At 45.4% G+C, this 23,164-nt stretch overlaps 3 protein-coding genes across 4 annotated transcripts; 1 reads left to right on the top strand and 2 right to left on the bottom strand.

The window, feature by feature from the left end:
• Positions 1-7,536: 7,536 nt before the first annotated feature.
• PPR2 (Tetratricopeptide repeat (TPR)-like superfamily protein) lies at positions 7,537-9,536 on the bottom strand. Its single transcript, XM_048714468.2, has 2 exons — positions 8,990-9,536; positions 7,537-8,858 (listed from the first exon to the last, which is right to left on the bottom strand). Exons 1-2 carry the CDS (start codon positions 9,461-9,463, stop codon positions 7,749-7,751), a joined length of 1,584 nt encoding a protein of 527 aa, XP_048570425.1. The 5' UTR covers positions 9,464-9,536; the 3' UTR covers positions 7,537-7,748.
• Positions 9,537-10,436: 900 nt separating this feature from the next.
• LOC125551291 (putative receptor-like protein kinase At5g18500) lies at positions 10,437-14,850 on the bottom strand. 2 transcript variants are annotated; one of them, XM_048714469.2, is made up of 8 exons: positions 14,661-14,850; positions 13,010-13,686; positions 12,774-12,878; positions 12,517-12,639; positions 11,872-12,042; positions 11,602-11,731; positions 11,240-11,449; positions 10,437-10,949 (listed from the first exon to the last, which is right to left on the bottom strand). In XM_048714469.2, the coding sequence occupies exons 2-8, from the start codon at positions 13,666-13,668 to the stop codon at positions 10,806-10,808; spliced, it is 1,542 nt and encodes a 513-aa protein (XP_048570426.1). In that variant the 5' UTR covers positions 13,669-13,686; positions 14,661-14,850; the 3' UTR covers positions 10,437-10,805. The 2 variants fall into 2 exon arrangements, with proteins under 2 accessions (XP_048570426.1, XP_048570427.1); XM_048714470.2 differs by lacking the exon at positions 14,661-14,850 and adding an exon at positions 14,388-14,635.
• A 4,335-nt stretch (positions 14,851-19,185) lies between these two features.
• Positions 19,186-19,959, top strand: LOC147975195 (uncharacterized). The gene has a single exon (XM_087520313.1). It carries the CDS (start codon positions 19,186-19,188, stop codon positions 19,957-19,959), a length of 774 nt encoding a protein of 257 aa, XP_087376439.1.
• Positions 19,960-23,164: the final 3,205 nt, after the last annotated feature.

Here is a 23,164-nt window from a genome sequence, read left to right as displayed (position 1 = left end):
GATGACTATAGTTTGAGGAGTCCATGTATTCACTAAGTGTTAATGCTTTGTTCTGGTACTCTATTAAAAGTAGGCCTTAATATCCCTTAGTTTCTGATAGGACCCCGCTGCCACGGGAGGGTAGGACAAAAGATGTCATGCAAGTTCTTTTCCATAAGCACGTATGACTATATTCGGAATACATGCCTACATTACATTGATGAACTGGAGCTAGTTCTGTGTCACCCTATGTTATAACTGTTGCATGAGGAATCACATTTGACATAATTATCCATCACTGATCCATTGCCTACGAGCTTTTCACATATTGATCTTTGCTTAGTTACTTTTCCGTTGCCACTGTTATAATCACTACAAAAACTACTATTATTACTTTTGCCATTGTTACCGTTACTTCCATATTACTTTACTACTAAATACTTTGCTACAGATATTAAGTCTTTCAGGTGCGATTGAATTGACAACTCAACTGTTAATGCTTGAGAATATTCTTTGGCTCCCCTTGTGTCGAATCAATAAATTTGGGTTGAATACTCTACCCTCGAAAACGGTTGCGATCCCCTATACTTGTGGGTTATCAGTGGCCAAAACGGAAGTGAAGGTGAAAACCCACGCAAGTGGCCCTTTCGGAAAGCAGGCCTGCATTCTAATGGCGCTGATGATCTAGATGTCACTTCATGGAGTCCTCTAAAGAATGCTTCATCTCAAGAGGGAGAGGATAAAGCCCAAAGCAGTAAAGCTAAGAAACTAGACTTTGGCACAGGGCCAGTGCATGCAATTGAGCAAGAAACTGAGGATCCATGGGACACCTGTGAGAACAATTTGCATGGAGATGCAACTGGCACATTGGGTAGAACAAGAATGGGCTACTAGCTCCACCTCCTCCTCTTGAATATGTGAGACCACGGGGTAGAAAGAAACTTAAGAAGGGTACTTCACCCTATAAATCTAAGAATTTTGATGATAAATTGGTGGGCTCCGGGATCGAGCCAGCAGTAATGATTGTTCTTTGCTGGAATTCTCGTGGGATTGGCGGCGAGCGATGGTTCGAGAGCTTCGCACTTTAATGCAACAGTCCACCACTACTATCCTTTGTATCTTGAAACTTAGTTAAGCAAAGTGAGAGTAGAAAGTATGGCTAGTTATTGGTTTTGATAGTAGTTATGCAGATGCAAGCTCCTAGAAGTGGTGGTATTGGTGTGTTGTGGAACAACGAAATAAAAATACTTCCTCCAAAGAAAGCTCTTCCTTGAATTTACTTTATTTTTATTCCTTTTTCGGACTCCAACCAAAGTAGGATTCGAACCTACGACCAGTCAGTTAACAACCGACCGCTCTACCACTGAGCTACTGAGGAACAAGGGAGGATTCGACCTCCTAAGTTCAACTCCCGCTCTAAACCCATGAACAATATGAGTTTGAAGCTTCTTTCATAACTCCCATAATTTATTCATAGTGGCTCATCCATTAGTATTCCCATAAGAAATCCATTCTAGAAAAAAAATACAATTAGATCCATGTTAATTATCCTCAACTTTAATACAACTTTAGAAGAAAGTTGAACTAAAGTTACGACAATTAATATGGATCGGAGGGAGTAGAAATTTTGGGGTACTCATATTATCATGTTGATCTATCATTCACTGATTTAGGTACTTGATACTTCTCAAATGCATCTATAATTTTTTATTGTTTCATGCTATATTTATATCATTTTGGTGCAGTTCCGGCACCAATTTATACTTATTTTCTGGACTAACGTATTAATTCAGCGCCCAATGCCAGTTGTTTTCTACCTTTTTGAACTTTTCATGAAAAACAATATTATCGGCCTCAAACCAATCCAGGGAAAAATCAGCGATAATGTGAAGTCCATAAGCTTCCGAGGGAAACCGACATAGGCAAACTCCTTTTTTTACATCATTTCAACTTCAAACTTTTATATGTTTAATACACACCATTGGAAGTCCCATGCTCAAATTTGGCTACTTTTTTATTTAGTATGCTATTTTTAAAGCATTAACTAGTTTTGCGGCCATTAAAAGGGGCAAAACACTCTTCGGTTTCAAATAATGTGCAAACGAGCTCGGAGATGGATTAAACTTGGCATGGTGTCTTCATAGGACCCATGTAGGGCGTGGTAAAAATTTCAGGGCGTTACATGGAAAACCAGAATCACTTTGTGAACAAACCGAACACTCTTCGGTGAGGTATGAGGGTTTAGAACGAATACCACCGCCTTCCACAGACAACTTTTTTTTACATCATTTCAACTTCAAACTTTTTCTATGTCTACTACACACCATTGGAAGTCTCGTGCTCAAAAGTGGACACTTTTGGGTTGGTATGCTACTTTTAAAGCATTAACTGGTTTTCTAGCCATTAAAAGGGCAAAACGCTCTCCGATTTCAAATAACATGCAAATAAGCTTAGAAATGGATGAAACTTGACATGGTGTCTTCATAGGACACCTGTAGGGCATGATAGAAATTTGAGGGCGTTACAGGGAAAATTGGATACAAATTGAACACTCTCTGGCAAAGTATCAGGTTTCGAACGGATACCACCAACTTCCACGAACAACTCTTTTTTTCATCATTTTAACTTCATTTTTTCTATGTTTAATACTCCCTCTTTCCCAAAATATAAGGTGTGATTGACTTTGCACGATCTTTGACGCACGAGTTTTACCACTAATATATATTAAAATCCATGGATGGACATATATGAATGGCATTGTCGTATTTGACTTGCAAAATGATTTTATTTCATATGTATGTATACTAATTTTTTATCATATAATACATGAAAATTATAGTCAAAATTGTGCAATAAAGACCAAAAAAAAATCAACTGACGCCTTATATTTTGGGAAGGAGGGAGTACACACCATTGGAAGTCCCATGCTCAAATTTAGATACTTTTTTAGTTGGTTTGCTATTTTTAAAGCATTAACTGATTTTTCAGCCATTAAAAAGGGCAAAATGCTCTTCGGTTTCAAATAACGTGCAAAAGAGTTCGGAAATAGATGAAACTTGGCATGTTGTCTTCATAGGATCACTTTAGAGTTTGGTAAAAATTTGATAGCATTAAGGTAAAATTTGATGCACTTCAAATACAAGCCGAACACTCTCCAGAGAAGTGTCAGGGTTTTGAAAGGAAAGCGCCGCCTACCACACGGAACTCTATTTTTTTTACACATTTCAACTTCAAAAAAAATTATATATTTAATACACACCACTAATTTTAGACTAATCTGATTTTAGTAAATATGACCTTTCAAGTATTTTCCTGACTTACTATATATGTGACGGACGTTTTAGTGTACCCATCACTGCTTACTTTCTAGAAATTTTGGGAGAAATTGACGCATGTCATCGAAATATTGATGTGGCAACAAATTTTCGGCTCGCCAGTGGTGCATGGCAAACTAGTGGCGGGCTTGAGTTTGTCACTCGCCACTGCTGGTTTTATGATCCCACGGATAAATTTGTAAAAAATTACGAGTGGCAGGTGGTTATGTTTGCCCGCCACTGCTATCCACACAGGAGTGGCTGGCAACACTTTTTACCCCCATTGCTACTTGATGGATAGGGTTCCATCTTATCTGACCGGCTTGCCCAGTACTCGCAAGAAAGCGGTCCCAAGCTCACTTCTCAGAAATCCAGGTATTTACATCTGCAAAGGACCTGTTGCATGCTGCTTGTGCTAAGTCACCCACTACATTCTCAATGGAAACTGCTCAGTGACAGGTACCTATCCTCCCCTGGCTCTAATTTGAGCCCACCTAAATATTTTTTCAGTAGTGGCTATTTGGTCAGCAAGGAGGAAGGCAATACATGAGGATGTATTGCAAAGCCCGTGATCAACCCATTGTTCATCAATAACTATATTGAAGAAATTAAAGTTGCTAAGAAAATTCACAATCCCTTGAATGTTGTGGACGACACCTACTTGGATGCTTCAGCCATGGTGTATAGAGGCACGTCTGACCCAACTCGGCTGAAGCAATTGCATGTCAAGAAGGCCTTTACTTAGCAAAAGATTTCGCACAACAGAAGATTCACATTACCTCGGATTGCAAAGTTATAATTGACGATATCAAGAATGGGGGTATGTGATTTCATGCAGCCATCACGAAGGAGATGAGGCAGCGGTCTGATCCTTTTCAGAATGTCTTTTTAGCCATAAGCGGCGTAATAATAACTATGAAGCTCAATACATAGCTAGTTCACGAGTTCTTTGAGTTTGGGACGCCATGTGTGGCTTGGAATTCGCTTCAACACCGTGTCTATTCCTGTAAACATTTCAGTCGATTAATAAAGCTTAGCGATGCCGCCTCAAAAAAGTGTATGCGTGCAGTGCGCCACCTTTTTCGTTGTCATTCCCCTCGAGTTAGGGTTTCTGTTCTTCATGGTACCGATTCCAGCCAACGTCGAGTTTCCTCCCAACCTTCCGCCATCTCCTGCAGGACTAGTTCAAACTGATTAAGGGACGACCTAGTGTCGTTTCCTGGTCTTGTCTAGCTTACTCGGGTTCCCCATGGCCCGGTAGATTGATCTTCGGGCTAGGATAACCAATGGAGAAGGAAGTGTTTGGATCGGGAGAAGTCTTGAGTGACGTCGAAGCAATGATGAAAGAACTCATTTGACGGAGGAGAATCAAGATGTTGTTGTAGAGCAGGAGGAAGCACTGCCGGTGGCTACAACATGTTGGATGGCCATCGTCGGGGTTTGTGATAGTCTAGCTTAATAGGGATGATAGACTACTCATATCAATAAGGAATTCCTTCTTTTTCGGAAGACCATTCGGACAGAACTCCAAAGTTAAGCGTGCTTAGCTTAAAGTAGTTTTAGGATGGGTGCCCGACCGGGAAGTTGCTCCTGGGCGCGCACGAGTGAGGACAAAGTGTGCAGAAAAGACTAGTATTGATTTGTGGGGCCAGTCTAGATACCGCCAGGAGTAACAACCACCGATGGCTGTGTCCAGGGCGTTACAAGTTGGTATCAGAGCCGACCCTCACGGTTACACGGATGTTTGCGGATAGGTGTGTGGTCATGTTGTTCATGACGTTTGTGACCCGTTGAGTGGGGGTGTATGTGATAGTCTGCCTTAATAGGGATGATAGACTACTCATATCAATAAGGAATTTCTTCTTTTCCGAAAGCCCATTCGGACAGAACTCCAAAGTTAAGCGTTCTCAGCTTGGAGTAGTTTCAAGATGGATGACCAACCGGAAAGTTGCTCCTGGGTGCGCACAAGTGAGCACAAAGTGTGCAGAAAAGACTAGTATTGATTTGTGGGGCCAGTCTAGATCCCGCCAGGAGTAACGACCATCGATGGGTGTGTCCGGGGCGTTACAGGGTTCCCACGGCTAAACCCTATAGCCAACCTTGGTCCTACAAGAACATGCGGGTAGCCTAGGATCTTGTGCAGGATGTGAAGCCTTGCCCGCTGTCTGATAATCTGTATACGACTCAGTTTTCGTGTCTAGGTGATTGGGAGAGTCATTGAAGAGGACCCCTGGACTTTTTGGGAAACACTGTTATTCTTGCACCTTATGATGGCTTCACCAAACCCTATTGGATGAAGTTAGATCTGTTGATATGGATTCAATACATGATCTTCCACATGGGTACACACAAATTGCTGAAATCCTTTGTAGGGAAAGTGGGAGAATTTGTTTTTGCAGCGCTGTTTCCCAAGATTTTTTTTTGGCGGGTGTGTTTCCCAAGATTTTGAGGGCAACTTCTTCAGGGTTAAGAGTCAAGATTGATGTCAAGAAACCTCTAAAGAAAGTTGCATCTCTTGTTCATAATCCAAGTGTACAAGGAGCATGGTGTTGGGCATATAATATAAGTTGATAATCCTTGTCTCTGTGAGTTGATCATCGAGCTTGAGTGGTTATAGCGTGTAGCCTGTAGTGAGGAATGATGGTGATTTACACACATAGCACGTGAAATATCAGAGAAGATGCATAATTTTGAGAGTGCCGAGATAAATTTTGAGCGAAGGACCACCAATGGTGAAGCCCATTCCTTAGCTACCTGTATGAGACAGCTGGTCGGCTTCTTTGGATTAACCACCCACCTGAGACGTTCAAATTCCTGTAGCCATAAGAAACACTTAAATGCATGGAACAAGATGAGTTGTCAAAAAAAAAAAGAATACTGATAAGTATGATATGGTAACCCAAAGGCCGAATTCTTCCTGTAAGTTAGCTTCTGTTCTATTTACAGCTTTCCTACCATACTTGCAAACATTTACGGTGTGCTCTCAACATTTCGTTCTCCAAGCAAAGCTTCTGGGGGTGCCAAGAACTAGGGCCGACCACAATCTGGAAACATGTATTGACGCATGTTACCCACATCAGTTGAGAATGCAGCTAGAAATAGATTTTGCGCATACTGGCTACAAACACCTGGATACTCAAAAGAATACTTTAGAAATTCTCAGACTGGTTAAGACAGAGTAGCATGCCCAGTTACCCACGTATGTATCATGTGGCTCCAAGCCAAAATTTACTGCCAACCACAACAATGGTGGCTTCTGTTCTCTCACTCTCCCCTTTTATCATTGGCTCTTTATTTGCTTATTCCAAAGTAGGTAAATGGACAAAGATTTACTGTGCCTTGCCAAGTGATATTTGTAGCAGCCATCGTCGCACGTATGTCTTCAGGCTACATCGGGAGTATTTATCAATAGTGGGTCCCAGCTTATACTTGTCTTCACTAAAACAGTATAGCAAAAAAAATGCTGAGAAAACACAAAGCATGTTATAGCAACCGAATGGAAATTCCAGAATGTATTCCAGGATTGTATGCTACTCCCTCCGATCCATATTAATTGTCGCTGATTTAGAACACCAAATCTATACTTACAGAAGACAAGAAGGCATGTTACACTTAGAAATGGTACGAACATACGGTGCTTTTTAACACCATATTCCAGTTCCAGATGGGCTTCGCTGCAAGAATACGGGATCATATTTTTCTAGTTCCTGAACCATTGATTCAATCATGGGATGGGAAAACAAGAAACAAACAGAGTACTTCAGATGAATTAGGGGTGGTAGAGAAAGGGGTTTATCGTCAGTACCTTCTCAAACCAAGTAGTACTAAAAATTATTTCTGAACAGACTGCAGACCCACGAGATGAGTGCCTCAACTCTCCTGACATAGTACATGCTATTATAGAAACCATGGTTAGTAGTCAATCAAAAGCACATATCATTCACCTAGCAATAAAAACAGGTCTACTGCGCCAAATGAAATGACCATTTGTTATTTTAGCAGTTACCGTTAACATGAAAATGAACCTGATATAATCTCAACTTCACCTGACAAGCTAGAAGGATATTCACTCCACACAAACCTTTGTCTGAATCAGCTTACAGACACATTCCAAAACAAAATGACTATGACTGCTAGGATCAAAATGTATACTCCCTCCATTCCATAATAAGTGTCATGATTTAGTTCAAACAATTTGAACTAAAGCACGTCACTTATTTGGAACAAAGGAGGTACTAAATAGTGGCATATCACTTGAGAGTTGATATAATGAAGCTTCTCTGTCCTTACAGCAATACAGTTATCATACATACTAATCTTGTAGGTCAACAGAAATAAAACAATTCTGGCAGTAGTTAATTTGCTAGGTTGCATTATTAATTCCAGACATGAAGAGGAACGGATTTTTCATTTCAGTCAGATGAACTCAACACCATAATCAATTTATGAGGTCAGTTACACCATGACAAGCTCAGTCGAAACCAAACTTGGGTTCTCCTGTTGCAGAGCATACATCTTGTCGGTCATTCCTTCCTTCCGATAAGCTTCCAACAAGATGGAGTATGTGATGGCATCTGCTTCACACTGCATATGCTTCATGTGCCTGAAGACCCTCTCCATTTCCATCAGATCCTCCGCTTTCGCACATGCCGCAAGAACAGAGTTGTGGAAAGACGTATTCGCCGGTACATCGAGCCTCTCAGCAAGCTTTACCATGCCTACCACCTTGTGGAAAAGGGCTGCATTGCTGAACCCGTTTATTAGACAACAGAAGGTCTTTGTATCTGGCTTCATCCCCTCTGAGCGCATCTGGTTAAATGTGTCCTCCATGTTTTTGGCATCACCTGCCACAGCAAATGCCTCGATCACATTGTTGTATGTAGCAGTCGTCCATGGAAATGCTAGCCTGCGCATGTATTCCATCACCGCAGACATCTTGTCATACATCCGCTTCTTCCCGTAAGCACCAATGAGAATGTTGAACGTCCGAGTCTCTGGCTCGATCCCATAGCCTCGGAATTTCTCGTACCACTTCTCCATCAGCTCAACCTGGCCACTGTTCCCAAACAGGCTTAGGATAATGTTCATGGTCCAGACATCCGGTTTACAATTTGCACTTTCAAGCATCGCCGAGAGTAGCTTCTCCATATCGTCCAGCCTTCCTGCTCTGCAGTAGCCACTGAGAACAATGTTCTGCGTGACCGTGTTGGGTGTCACGGAGCGCTCAGCCATCTCTTTGTACATAGCATCGACGAGGTCGAACCTTGAGGCGTCGACGAAGGCCTTGATGAGGATGCTATAAGTGTAGACATCAGGCTGGCACAGCGGGGCGGCCTTCATGTCTTCGAGAAGCTTGAGTGCCTCGTCTAGGAGGCCGTTCCGGCAGTAGGCCCCGATCAAGGCCGTGTAAAGCTCGGGAGTTGGCTGGCATCCTTGCTGCTGCATCTCGGTGAAAAGGTCTTGTGCTAGAGAAGGCTGGCCTGATCTCCCCAGCAACAGGAGGAGTTTCATGTAGGTGCCCTCTTTGGGATAGTAGAAAGTTTGCTCCTTGAGCATCTCGAAGACCTACACATATTTATTCATTTTTCGGAAATCAAATCAGTTGGTAATTCCTAAAATGGTGCGACGCAAAGTAAAAGGGAAATTACAAATTTATAAGGAAATTTTGATTGGTATAGCTGGTTGGTGACTGTTACCTGAAGCGCCTCCCGCCAGTTCTTGGCGGCGATGCGGTCGGCGAGGGCCTCGGTGACGGTGCAGGCCCAGGCCTTGGCATCGGCGCGCGCGTCGAGCCTCTTCTGGACGTTCTTGATAGGGGTGCGAGCGCGGCCCCTCCTCCCGGACTGGGATTGGGACTCGGCCGCCGCCGGGAACTCCCCCGCCCTCCAGTGCCTCTGGCGCCCTCCCCCCTCCGGGTCCTCCTCCGCCTTCCAGTGCCTCTGGCGCCCTCTCCCCTCCGGGTCTTCCCCCTTGGACGGTGGAGGTGGGGGCGGGCGCTCCGTGGTCCGGGGTCTCCGGCGCTGCTGCGTGCCGGAGGAGGGGGAGGTGGTGGGGAATGGGAACTCGCCGGCCTTCCAGTGTCGGCGGCGAGTATTAGTGTCGGAGGTGTCAGCGGCGGCGGTGACCAGGCGGGGCCGGAAGGTGGCGTTGGCGGCGCCGGCTAGCGCCATGGAGGTGGAGTTGGCAGGCAATGCGGAGGCGAACGCGCTGAGAAGAAGGTAAGATAGAGCTAGTGGAGATAATTCCAAAAGAGACTAGTGACAAAAAAATATCGAATTCCTCATTTATTCTGAATCCAAACAGTCTAGTGGAAAATGAATCCTATCTATTTTGTAGATAAAAAATCGTTTCTTTGAAAACAAACATTTTATTTCTGAATCCTGAAAGACTTGTGACAGATAAACACCTTTCTTTCAAGTACTACCTTCATCGATTCTAAAAAAAGTACTATCTTCATCCGGGTTTGTTAGTCCTCTCGCATTTTGGGTCAAATTTTAACATAGATTTAACTAGCACAATATGATTTATATGCAACAAAAATTATATCATTGTAAACTTCTTTCAAATAAGAATCTACCAATGTAATTTTGTAGCATATAACTTATATTTTGTTAATCAAATCTAAAGTTAAAGTTTAGCACAAAATATAAAAGGGACTAATAGACCAACTAAGGTCAAAGTTTAGCACAAAATACGAAAGTCACTAGTAACCCAGACGGAGGTAGTAATCATTTTATCTCTGAAACAATCACAGAATCATTTTAACACCAGAAGGATAGCTATCCTTATTGGTCACAAACAATGATCAAAGTCACACATGACAAGAATTCTTCCTTTACCTGATACTCCCTCCGGTCCTTTTTACTCCGCATATTAGATTTGGATCAAGTCAAAGTTTGACCAAATATAAAAAATATCAATATCTACCATACCAAATATATATCCCATGAAACTACATTTCGTAATGAATCTAACAAAATTGATTTGGCATCGTAAATGTTAATACTTTTTTTTATAAATTCGGTCAAAGTAGAGATGCTTTGACTTCAAACAAAACTTATATGCAGACTAAAAAGGACCGGAGGGAGTACATCACTCTATTCTAGGCTGAAAAATTCAGATTCAGACGCCAGAAACACAAACTGACAGGTGACAACCACCCACGAAACATTTTTTTTCTTTTTCTTTGATTTATACTCTTGGTGTGTACAATACGATAGTAGTAGAGATAAGAGAAGTCTGTAGCTCATACCAGCAACCACACCAGCTGAGAGCCTTTCAGACCGTTTTACAAGCTAGTTCTGTACATCCTTGAGCCGTCATACACACCACTGTACATTCCATTCCATGTATCAACAAATGCAAAAATCCCCGCTCCGAGGGGTGAAAAATAAAAATCGATCAATCTGTTACGTATTCAGAAGAATTCTCCACCATGTTCTTCCGCGCGCTGGTATCTCTCTCTATCTTTATATCTCCAGAAGATGTTTAGGGTTTCCTTCTTTCTTTACCTCATTTGGACGAAAATGGACGACTCTTTGGCCGAGGGGGCCTCTCCTCATGCTCAGGGGCATCACTCTTCTCGATGCTGTTCTTGCCCCTCAATGGCACGGTTTCAGTATTCTCAGAGATCCGGTTCTGTCGTGGTCTTCGTTCCTGCAAATCCAGTCACTTGCATGTTCAACTTTTGTGATTGTGCATATGTAGGCAATAAGCATCAAATTCAAAACCAAGCTAAACAATCCTCTCTAAGCCAAATGGAGCCGGTAGAGCAAGCATATAGGATAACCAAATAAGATGGCATCAATGGCAGCACATCAGTCCAGCACAAGTATATACTGTGCAATGACCAATTGATCATACAATGAATGAAAATAGCAGGAAAATGCATGATTTCCAGGTAAACCAATAATCATATGTGAATGGTGTTCTTTTGCGAATCAAACCTCTTGAGGTATGGTTTCGCTAGAATCCAACATCCGGACGACCTGATCCATCCTTGGTCTCTTCTCAGCATTCAGATCGATACACCGCAGAGCTGTCAAAAGGGCACGTTTGAGTTCCTTTGTCGATGGTCTTCTCTCAAGGTGTGGATCCACCACTTCGTCAGACCGTCTGTTGGCGACCATCAATTTAAGCCAATCGACTAGGTTTACCTACAGGTAAATAGCAACAGCAGTGTGTTAGAAAGAGATGAAGGGCACTGAGTTGCCTGGTAACAGAAGAGATTGAAAAATGAGTAAAAAGAAGAGATGAAGACAACAATTAGGGATCTCAAACATAACAGAAGAGATTTTGCAAGTATTACCTCACTTGGGGGGCGATCATAGTCAATTGGATCTCTACCTGTAATAACTTCCAATAAAAGAACCCCAAAGCTGTAGACATCACTCTTCTCATTCAAAAGCCCGCTGTTAGCATACTCAGGCGCAACATAGCTGCATAACAAGAATATAATAGTTATTGAGTGAAACTAATTGTTAGCATCCACAACTTATCTCTCGAATTATAATGGATAAATTTTGGAGGAAATGAAAACAGAAACTGACTCATATATACCATGGCATGAAAAACTTACCCAAAGGTACCCATAACTCGAGTAGCAATATGACTTTTACCAGCACCAAGCATCTTGGCCAAACCAAAGTCAGATATTTTGGCATTAAACTCATCGTCGATCAAGATATTGCTGGCCTTGATGTCACGATGCACAACCTTTGGTTCAAGTGCCTCATGTAAGTATGCAAGGCTGCAGGCAAATGTGGAGTCTGTATCAAATTGATGTTTCCAAGAGCCCCAAGGCTATAGGTAAAATTAAGAACAATATCGAATGACTGAACAGAACACCACCATGTTATTCAAAAAAAGAAGAGCACTAGTTACTTGCAACAACAAAAAGAAGCACTACTTAAAGCCATTGTGATACAGTACCGACAAGGACTGGCTAAAAATTTGTGTAGTCTCAACCTTCACTGTAATCATATTTCAGGGCTGATCCAAATCCAAACTTGTTTCTGTTCACAACAGTATATACTATAATTTCTAGCGGCTAATAACTTGGTACGATAGTTAAACCCAGATGCCATTATGCCTGAAACATGTGCCGATGTGCATCAATCAGAATGATCATTTGTTAGCTCTTGCACACTATCGCGTGATGAACAGAATTTTGGAAGTACAGAGATCCTAAGAAAAGAATGAGTTTAGTGAAGGAGCTACTCACGCCTTTGCAGTCCCCAGAAGAACTTTCATGCGAGCTAACCAAGTGAGAGAGCTGTACTGGGACAATTCTCCGTGGAGCCAACTTTCAAGATTCCCGTTGTTAACAAACTCGTATACAAGCATCCTGGTTATGCAAACACATCAAGCAATTCATGTTATGACTTTCTTGTTTATTTGATGCTAAAACAATAGAAACATAACAGGCTATGCTTTAGAGAAAAAATGGAAGAAGAAAAAAAAATGATGACATATTCTGACCTCTGGGTACCCTCAACACAATATCCCAAAAGCCGGACCAAATTCTTGTGGCGAACATTACCAATTGCCTCAACTTCCACTCTGAATTCCCGCTCGGCCTGCCCTCTGCACAAAGTCAAGCAATTCTTGTATAAGCAGAAAGGAGGTGACACAATAAACTTTCCAGCCAAAAAGTCAACACAATAAACCCATAGACATCCATTTCGTCACCGAAATATCGTTATAGGAAAACTCACAAATTGTTAAGGATTTTCTTGACAGCGACTGGGGTGCCATTTGATAATCTGCCACGGTACACAACACCATATCCACCCTCACCAATTACGTTGTCCTTTGCAAAATGGTCGGTTGCAACATCTAGATCTCTGAGAGTGAACCAATGGCCCCAACCAAGGTAAGAAAACTCAGGTAGGCCGTCCAATGGCGCAGAATCGGCAGTAGCATGTACGGAAGGCTGTTCACAGACAGAAACAGATTGAATTCCATCACAGCCATCAGTGTGAACTAAAGAACCTGAAAGATTGTTCTCTTCTCTATGCCTCGAATTGTCCTCCTGCACCGATTGAACTGCATCTTTATCCGTTGATTCAACAGGCCCATTCTCAATGGCGAGTAGAAGCCCATCATGTACAACATAATCATTGGGTGAAAATTGGTCAGCCACCCTGACTTCTGTGATGTCCTTGAATGCAGAAGGTATCTGGGTCATGGGAAGCTCCTTGAATGCCTTTCGTGACCGTCTGATCCAGGTTTGGATGGTTAGGCATATCACAAGGATAAGAAGAATACCCAGGAGGGATGCTCCAACAGCGATCCCAATCACAACCCAAAGTTTAAGCCCAAAGACGATTGTTTTCTCATGAAGTGATTCTGTGAGCGTGGAATTTGATGACATCTTGTGATCATCAAGCACCTGCGTTCAAAGGATAAGAAGGTGTTAGTGACAGATGCAAAGAAACACTTGCCTATATTAACTTGATTGCTTGGTCTGTGGACACTTAATATCATCTGTCTCAAACTGTTTGCAGCGTTCCCACGGAGATAATAAACCTACCCTAATACGTATAAAAGAAATGGTGGAACTGTTTGCTGATTTGGGAATTAATGAGAAAGCTACATTGCAACCACCAAGCTGAAGACCAGGCAAAGGTGGCGTGCTCCGCGTGCAATTAGAGGGTCGGCAAATGCAAATTAAGTTTGCACACGAATGTACTAGCTTCAAACCAGTATTACTTATGCAGAAAGAACAACAGAGTGACATGTGGCCAAGATCAAGTGAAGCGGACTGACGTGCCAACCACCATTCCCATACCTAGAGCTTACTTGCTGTTGAGAATTAAGTATGTCCAATCCAAGAGCTACAGGCTTAAACAAGTAAAGAGGTACGAAGACACGAGTTCTTGAGACATCCTGATGCGTTTCACACTAGAGCAGAGAAATAAGTAGAAATTGAACATCAGGCCTACCCGCCCTTTGATTATGGATGGATACCACATATAGATGTAGCATCTCTCCACAGAAACAGAAAATTGGGCACGGTTCAGGGAACCGACAAAGCAGCTAGCTGCACGCAAGCTAAGCAAAGCTAGAACAGAGGGGGCGCAAGATTACTACCTTAAGCTAGCATCCTAAATGCCAAAGTTGATGAATCTTATAAATCTGAGGAGCAAGATGGAGAGAAGAATGAAATAAAAACTGTTTGTAGCCTGAAATCTGGACGGCGAAACCGAATCAGCGGAAGCATTGTGGGTAATGGCGGAGGGGGAGCGGGGAGGAGCAGGGAAAAGAGGAGCTCGGGGATGAGTGAGATCCAGTTATTAGCCGAGACGCTCGCATTCGCTCCGAGAAAGAGGGGATGAAGGGGGATTGGATGGATGGATAGGGTACCTGGGATCCAGCGCAGCAGCGGGAGGAGGAAGAGGACGAAGCAATTGCAGTGTGGGGAGGGAATGTATGGGGAAGGAAGGGAGGGGATTTGGAGATGGAATTGGAAGGTGGTGGCGGCAGGAGAAGGGGAGTTGTCAGCGTGGTTGGTAGTGGACTGGCGAGGCAAGGTGAGAGAGAGAGAGAGAGAGAGAGAGAGAGAGAGAGAGAGAGAGAGAGAGAGGAGCAGTCCGTCAGTCGGTCGGGGCGGACGGGAGTGACGCGGAAGAAAGCACCCCAGCCAAGCGAAGTCAGTGGTGAACGCAAAGTAAAGCACACGCACACGCTCCACCCTTCCTTCTTCACACCTCTCCCTCTAGTGCTCTCCAACCAATAAACTGGAATTAATAATTTGTTTCTTTTTGCGGGGGGATTAAATTAATAATTTGTTAGTAAGAGACTCGAGATGGTAAGCAGCGAAGTTGTAAAGTATAATCTCTGTGACTAACCCGGTAACTTATGGGTGCATTTAAGGTTTATTTTATTCAAAAAGAAGACACGATGACCTAAGGCCAAGGTAATGTGCGGCAGCATGCGCTAGGTGGTGGCAGTGGTACCGGATGTGGGCCAGGGAGGGGTGGTGAGGGAGGCTGCGTAAGAGCATCTATAGCCGGACTTGACAAATCCGATTCCTTAAAGGTTCGTGGATAGTGACAACTCATGCTTTAAATAATCCATTATACAACCGGATGTCTTAAATTGAAAACCTTAAATCCATACTATTACATGCAATGTAAACCTGTCTTTAAGCAGAGTTCATTCGGCTCCGTTGTGCCTATATTCGGCGGCCGGCCGCGGCAAAATTTCATGTTTTGACCTTTTTCTGAAAGTTAATCGAGATCTAACCTCAGTTTGTAAAAATTTCGGGATCTGACCCTTTTGCTACCGCCAGGGTCCATAGCGGTAGAGTGTAACAGCCTTTCGTCGGGGACCTTGGCGGTAGGAAACACCCATACCGCCAAACGGGCCGTCGATAGCATGTACACCCCTACCTCCAAGATGCCCGGCGGTAGGTGCGACCATGCACTGTGTTCCTTGCTTAGGAAAAAATTCTAGTAAGGTGTTATACCCTACCGCGATGGACCCTGGCGGTAAGAAAAGGGTCAGATCTCGAAACTTTTGCAAGGCAGGGGCAAATCTCGGTCAAGTTTCAAAAAGGGGTCAAAACACGAAATTTAGACGCCGCCTGTGCCCCCCGGAGTATTGATCCGGTCACCGGCGAGGTAGAGTAGGAGATGGAACCCTGACAGTGCCGGTGGACATCAAATTGACGATGGATCCGTCCTGGGACGAGCCGGCGATATCCATCACAACGTGGTGGCGGTGCCCGAATTGGTGCACTATACGGGCAATCGGAGAATGCGACTCCGCCTCGCTGACGTCCACCGCCGTGAGGGCTACCGCCTCCTCCCGCGCCTGCCATGCCCGAGAAGGCCGGAGATCGCCGGAAGGGACCTTGGGTGGAGGAGGGGAGTGAAGTGGCTAGGACTTGGCCTGGAGAGTGGACGGGGATGAATATATGTGTGGTCAGATGGGCCAACGTGTGCCGGGTCCGACGTGGCGGACGCGCCCGAGCCTCCCCATATCCATCCCATATTTGGGCTGGATATGATGGGTGTCGACAGCTCAAACGTTTGAGTGGGGGTTTGAGGCGCCCGACTGAGTTGATTTTCTGTGACCGGTCACTGAATCGGCCGTCTGTCTAGGCGTTTGAAGCGGGTTTGAGGTGCCCGACCGTAAATGCTCTAAGATTTTACTACCGGTTGTCTTTCCATTCAGCTTTTATCATGTTTATTGCTACCTCCTTCTAAGTTTTTCGTTGAAATTCCTACCTCCCTCTAAGTTTATTAGTTCTCATCAATAATGAAGCCAGCCGGAAAAATCTAGAAGATTACTGTTAATTTTAGGATTATTTTCTTCCTAGTGTACAACAAGTGTACAGTAATTTTAGGTTGTTTCTATCAAATGTTGCCGGTCAGTTGACCCCACAAATTTTAGGATTATTTTCTTCCTAGTGTACAATGAGTGTACAGAAATTTTAGGTTGTTTCTATCAAAAGTTGCGGGTCAGTTGACCCCACAACTTGTACGTAGAATCATCACTGGTCTTTTTAAGTCAAAGTTTACTACATTAGCAAAATATTAATTCATGTCATAAAAATATATATTATTGTATTCATATTTAAATATAAACTTCAATGATATTTTTTTGTTACATATAACTTTTATTTATTAGTTAAAATCATGGTCACAATATTACCCAGAATACAAGAGGGGCTAGTAAACAATAACAGGTAGTACTGCTTAATTAACTGAATGTGATTATTCATCACATCAGACTAGAAAATAAATAAACTTCAGAAAACTTTTCTACTCATCAACCGCCAAGGCAGTATGAAGAAGCGTCATAAGTAACATAAATTACATTCAAGTTCGTAGACCACGTAGCCACAACTACGAACACTGGAGCGCGTCGATGTTATCGCCCTTTACTCGCCGAAGCCACCGGAGCCGGACAAACATTATTCTAGTAGACAGTCAGGAAGTCGTCGTGGTAAGACCCCACATGATCAGTGCATCAGAACAGCAACCGTCGTTGATGATGAGAAGCGCACATTGAAAGAATCCAACATGTAGACGCACGAACATAGACGAATGAATATCGATCCAACCTGATCCAGCGAAGACAAACATCGACCAAATCCCACGAGATCCATAGAAAACATACCTTCAAACGCCCTCCGACGATGCTAGACGCATCATCGAGATGAAGGCAAGGTAAAAAGAACCTTATTCTATCTTCAGAAAGCCGTCATCATCTCGCCTTCCTAAGTAGGACACAAACCCTAAGCAAATTTAAAACACACACCCAAAAACACAACCCTCCTAGCGGTAACCGATGGGGGGTAGAGGAAACCCTAACGACATGTGCCCTTGAGACATGTTAGAAAGTAAGGTTGATGTCACACACAAGCAAACACAAGTTAGGTGATAGTTACAAAAATAATTACTTCTTTTTAGTTGAACAAAAAAATGTTACTCGTATATGAGGAAGAACGGAAATTTTGGCAAAAAGAGTAAATTCGTGCTAAGGTACATTTATATGTTAGCTAACTTGTGCATATACACCCTATAGCAAGTTCTATTTTTTTACGAGGTGAAAGAATTTTATTCCTTGATAATAGGGTTAAAAATGAGAGGCAGAAGATCCTCTATACACGGCGGTCCACTATGTAGTCATACATCAGTAGCATTCTCCTAATACGACTATAAAAAACCAACCGATTTGCGACCCTATTTTGTTCACACTCACACAGCAAGTTCAGCTCCTAGAGATCGCCGAGTCCTCTGCTGCACCACGGCGCCTCTTCTGCGACAAGCCAACCCCCTTGCTTGGCCTGCCCAAGCCCAAGCGAAGTTCCGCTCCTCCCAAGACACGTGCCACGTCCGTTCCGCCATCGCGCCAGAGCGCGTGCTAGGCAGCCCTAAACTGCAAGGTGCCGGTTGCTCAGCGCGGCACGCTCCGCCTGGTACAGGGCCTTGGCGTCCTCGGACCAAAGGAGAAGATGACGAAGAAGGCGGCGGAGGCGCTCGTGCGCAGGTTCGACGAGCCCCTCTCCGAGGAGGACATCGCCGTCATCGCCAAGCTTACCAGGATGGGCACGGAGGCCCTGCGCATCGCTGCAGGTCTCAACGGGCCTGAAGGAATCGCCGAGAAGGCCATGGTGTAGTCATGTTAGAGATCCTTCCTTGTTGTAGTAGTAGCTGTAGTCTCCGGTGGCGGCCAGCGTTCGGCTAGCCTGAGTTAGGTTTACTTCCCCTCTGTCAGCGTTGTAGTGTGAGGTTGGGCTGACGCCGTCGCAACTTGGGGCCTATTGGTGGGCGATGGCGCTCCCCGGACCGCTCGCAAGTGTACCTGTGTTCTTTTATTAGTAAGTGTAGTCGCCGGAGAGATCTCCAGTGTCCTGATGATTGACGAACCCACCTTGCCCCCGATCATGAGTTGGAACGTTCGTGGTTTGAACTCGCCGGCGAAGCGAGAAGCGGTCCGCGAGGTTGTTGTCGCGCACCGCGCCGCCATCTTGTGTTTGTAGGAGACCAAGATCGATGTGTGGACGCTGGCCCTTATGCGCGACATCGTTGGCCAATCCTTGCGAGGTTGTGCGGTACTGTCAGCCATGGGCACTCGAGGAGGCATAGCCATCCTTTGGAATCAGGACTTAGTCGACGTAGTCACTCACGATGTAGGCCAGTTCGCGATCACTGTAAAAGTTAGCCTAGCTAGGCACCAATATCAGTTCTAGTTAACCTCTGTCTACGGGCCGACGGATGATGCAGGCAAAGAAGCTTTTCTAGCAGAAATCTCAAACTCCGCCCCGCCATGCTCCGAGCCATGGATTATAAACGGAGACTTCAACCAAATTTACGAGGCTAGGGAGAAAAACAACCTAAACCTAAATAGAAGGCTCATGGATCGTTTTAGGGCCGCCATGGATATAGCCGGGCTACGCCAAATAAAATGCGGCAACCGCAAGTTCACCTGGAGCAATGAGCGTGACAACCCAACAATGGTGGGCATCGAGAAGTTCTTCTGCAACGCGCCATGGGAAGCCCTGTTCCCCCGCGCAATGCTGCTGGCTGCATCTACGGCATGCTCCAACCACTGCCCACTACTGCTTTCTGATGCGGTGGGACCCAAACAGCGATGGTGCTTCAAGTTTGAATCCTTCTGGCCCCGTTTCCCGCGCTTCATGGACACGGTGACCATGGCCTGGGCGTGGCCAGTGGCGCCAAACTATGCGTTTGCGCGCCTCCACATCAAGCTAGCTCGCACGGCCAGGGATCTTCGCATTTGGAGCCAGAGCCTCTTCGACGACGCAAAGCTGCAGTTCCACATAGCTTGTGAGGTCATCTTGCGCCTTGATGTAGCTCAAGAGAGGCGCCAGCTGTCGCCGGCAGAACGAGAGCTGCGGAAGGGACTGAAGCTCAGGCTTCTGGGTCTGGCAGCGATCGAGCGGTGCAGAAAGAGACAAGCTTCTAGGCTTACATGGCTGCACTCCGGCGATGCTCCAACAAAATTCTTCATGGCCAAGATTTGCTCACACAGAAGGAAAAATTTTATCCATGCGCTCTCCACCAACGAGTCTATTGCCATGGCTCACAGCGACAAAGAAGCGGCCATCCACAGCCATTTTGATGCAATCCTAGGGACAGCAGGCCACCGTACATCCACGATCAACTGGAGTCAGATCAACATGCCGTAGATTCAGGGAGGGGGGCTCGATAACCCATTCACAGAGCAAGAGGTGTGGACGGCGATCCAGGCCATGCCACCAGAGAAGTCATCGGGGCCGGACGGTTTCAGCGGGCTGTTTTTCAGATCGTGCTGGGGGATCATCAAAGATGACGTGATGCGAGCTTTCAACCAGTTCTACAATCTGGCTGGCAACAACTTCGGGCTGTTAAACTCAGCGATCGTGGCACTGATCCCAAAAAAAGACGGAGCGATCGGCCTTGAAGACTACCGCCCGATTAGCCTGATTCACTCCATCGCAAAGCTAGTATCCAAAGTTCTGTCGATCAGGCTGGCTCCAATTGTCCAGAATATCATATCGCCTGCCCAGACTGCGTTCATTAAGTCCAGATGCCTTCATGACAGTTTTGTATACGTGCAAAACTGCGTCAGAGCTCTGCATCGCCGGAAAACGCCGGCCGTTCTCCTCAAACTTGACATCTCAAGGGCCTTCGATAACGTCTCATGGGAGTATATGCTCAAGCTCATGACAACCTTGGGCTTCGGCGCTAGATGGCGGGATTGGATCACCCTGCTGCTGGCCACTTCATCCTCCGCCTTCCTCCTCAACGGCATCCCCGGCTCATCCATCCTGCATCGACGTGGCCTCCGTCAGGGCGACCCTCTGTCGCCGCTTCTCTTTATTCTAGCTATAGATCCCATCCATCGCTTGCTCAAAGCGGCAGAAGAAGAGCTACTCATATCGCCGATGCAGCGAAGGGAAGTTAAGTTCAGAGTCAGCCTTTATGCAGACGACACCGTCATCTTTGCCAACCCAATCAAGGAGGAGATTGATCAGATCATGAACATACTCAGTAGTTTTGGCGACGCCTCTGGCCTGAAGATCAACAACGCAAAATCCACGGCGACTCCGATTTGCTGCAACAACGTCGACCTCAACGCAGTTCTTCAGTCTTTCGGAGGGCCGGTTACGCAGTTCCCAATTAGATATCTAGGTCTTCCCCTCACAATCGGCCGCCTCCATCTCGTCCATCTCCAATTCATCCTCGACCGTATTAGGGCTAGGCTTGCGGGCTGGAAGGGGAAATTGTTATCCATCACCGGACGTAGAGTTCTTGTCAGATGTGTTCTTACTGCCATGCCAACGTTCGCCCTCACGGCACTGCGCTTCCCTGCCAAGCTCCTCAAGGAAATCGACAAGTGTATACGCCGCTTCCTCTGGGGCCAGGACATGGAGCTCTATGACGGCAGCTGCAAGGTTAGCTGGGGGCGGGTCTGCATGCCGATTGAGCACGGAGGGCTGGGCATCCTCGACCTGACTAAATTCAGTCGCACCCTAAGACTTCGATGGCTTTGGCACGCCTGGAAAAGCCCGGAGCGACCGTGGGCGGGGACGGAGCCGCCCTGCGACGCCTCCGACAGGGCCCTCTTCTGCGCGGCCACCAAGGTGGATATTGGAAATGGCCGGATGGCCAGTTTTTGGCATTCGGCATGGATCGACGCATCACCTCTGAAGATCCTCTACCCCAACCTTTTCAAGCTCTCCAAGCGGAAGAACATGTCTGTTGCTAACGTGCTGCTACATGATCGCTGGATCGCCGACCTAGCTCACGGCAACGCCAACCCAATCGCTCGGGACGTGCTAAACCTGCACAAGCGCATCCAACAGCGCGGTTTAAACCTCCAGGAGGTCAGCCAGGACAACATTACATGGAAAATCACAGCCTCCGGACAGTATTCCACGCGATCGGCGTACGCAGCTCAGTTCCAGGGCTGTGTTCAATCTCCCCTCCGCACGATCATCGGGGACACTTGGGCACCCTCAAAGCTGAAGATTTTTGCCTGGCTGCTTCACCAGGACCGTCTCTGGTGCAACGATCGTCTACAAAGAAGAGGCTGGCCCAACAATTATTTCTGTCAGTTGTGCCTGCGAAACCTGGAAAGCTCCATGCATCTGTTTTGGCAATGCCACGTTGCGGCTCAAACCTGGGAGGCAATCTCAACCTGGCAGCTTTGTCATGCCATGCGCCAAGAAACTTGGATCGGCAGGAGCAGCTCCCTGGACAAAGTGCAAGCTATGGTCGAGGCCACGCCACCAAATTTCAGAAAAGGAATCAAGGCCCTCGCAATGTGGGAGATCTGGCGGGAAAGAAACAATTGCATTTTTAGAGCAAAGACGGCAAACGTAAATGATGTTCTCCTTACGATCAGAAGAGGTCTAAACCTATGGCAGCAGGGCGGCGCGAAGTTCATCCAGAGCCCCTTTGGGGACCAGCCAGGAGAATAGGCTAGCGGTCTTGGTGCCGCAGGCACCATTTTTACCTTCTTCTTCTTATTTCCTTGATCTACGGATCGCCACCTTGCCACTTTGTCATCTGCTCCCTGCTCGTTATCAATGAAACACCAGCTTCGCTGGTCCTTAAAAAAAATTCATCTACCAAATGCCCATAAGCTGAACGAGGGAGGCTTTCCCTTGTCAATGCCGTATTTTGCTCTTTTTACATACTACATTCCTCTAATGATGGTCATGTCATTTACAGGGAGGTGAGTAATAAAATAGGGGACAATATCCCATGAACCATGCCCTTGGATATATTTTGGTTTCTAAGGGCATCTCCCACGGCAAGCCACAAAAGTCTTCTCGCATTTGTCCGCGGACACGGATGCGGGAGGCAACCATCCAACGCTAGCTGCATATATTTCAAACCGCATTTTAATAAAGCAGAGAGATTCATGCAAACGCTCGGTATTTATCAAAGTTCGGATAGAAAATAACACAAATTATCCACACATAGCATTCAAATTAAGTTTAGTACAACAAGGTCTCAAATTCGACTAGATTCCGGATGTCCAACAAGTTCTTCATGAACTGATCATGTTCTCGCACACATACTTCCCCTTCAACTTCATCCAGCAGTGTGTGCATAGAAATGGCCATTCCTCTGACCCGTGATACACCATGGCGACGCGTATGGGCTACATATAATGTGTAGACCAACATTGAGCGAATGAATCAATCAACAAGTTGGCCAAAAGGAAGTAAAATTTACCATCTCCTCCATGTCCGCGTGCAATGGTCACCTTGCCTCGAGCTGACTAACCAAGTTGCAAAACTTGATGACGCTGACCTGGATAGCGCGCCAGCAATACGACAACAACCTCACGTTGCGTCGTTGAATGATGTACATGTCGTAGGGCGGAATGTGCTTTCCTGC

This window comes from Triticum urartu, chromosome 4A (assembly GCF_056163025.1).
Source record: "Triticum urartu cultivar PI428250 chromosome 4A, HENAU_Tu73, whole genome shotgun sequence".
Lineage (NCBI taxonomy): Eukaryota > Viridiplantae > Streptophyta > Magnoliopsida > Poales > Poaceae > Triticum > Triticum urartu.
The sequence above is the reverse complement of the archived record's forward strand: the minus strand, read 5'-3'. Positions and strand labels throughout refer to the sequence as shown.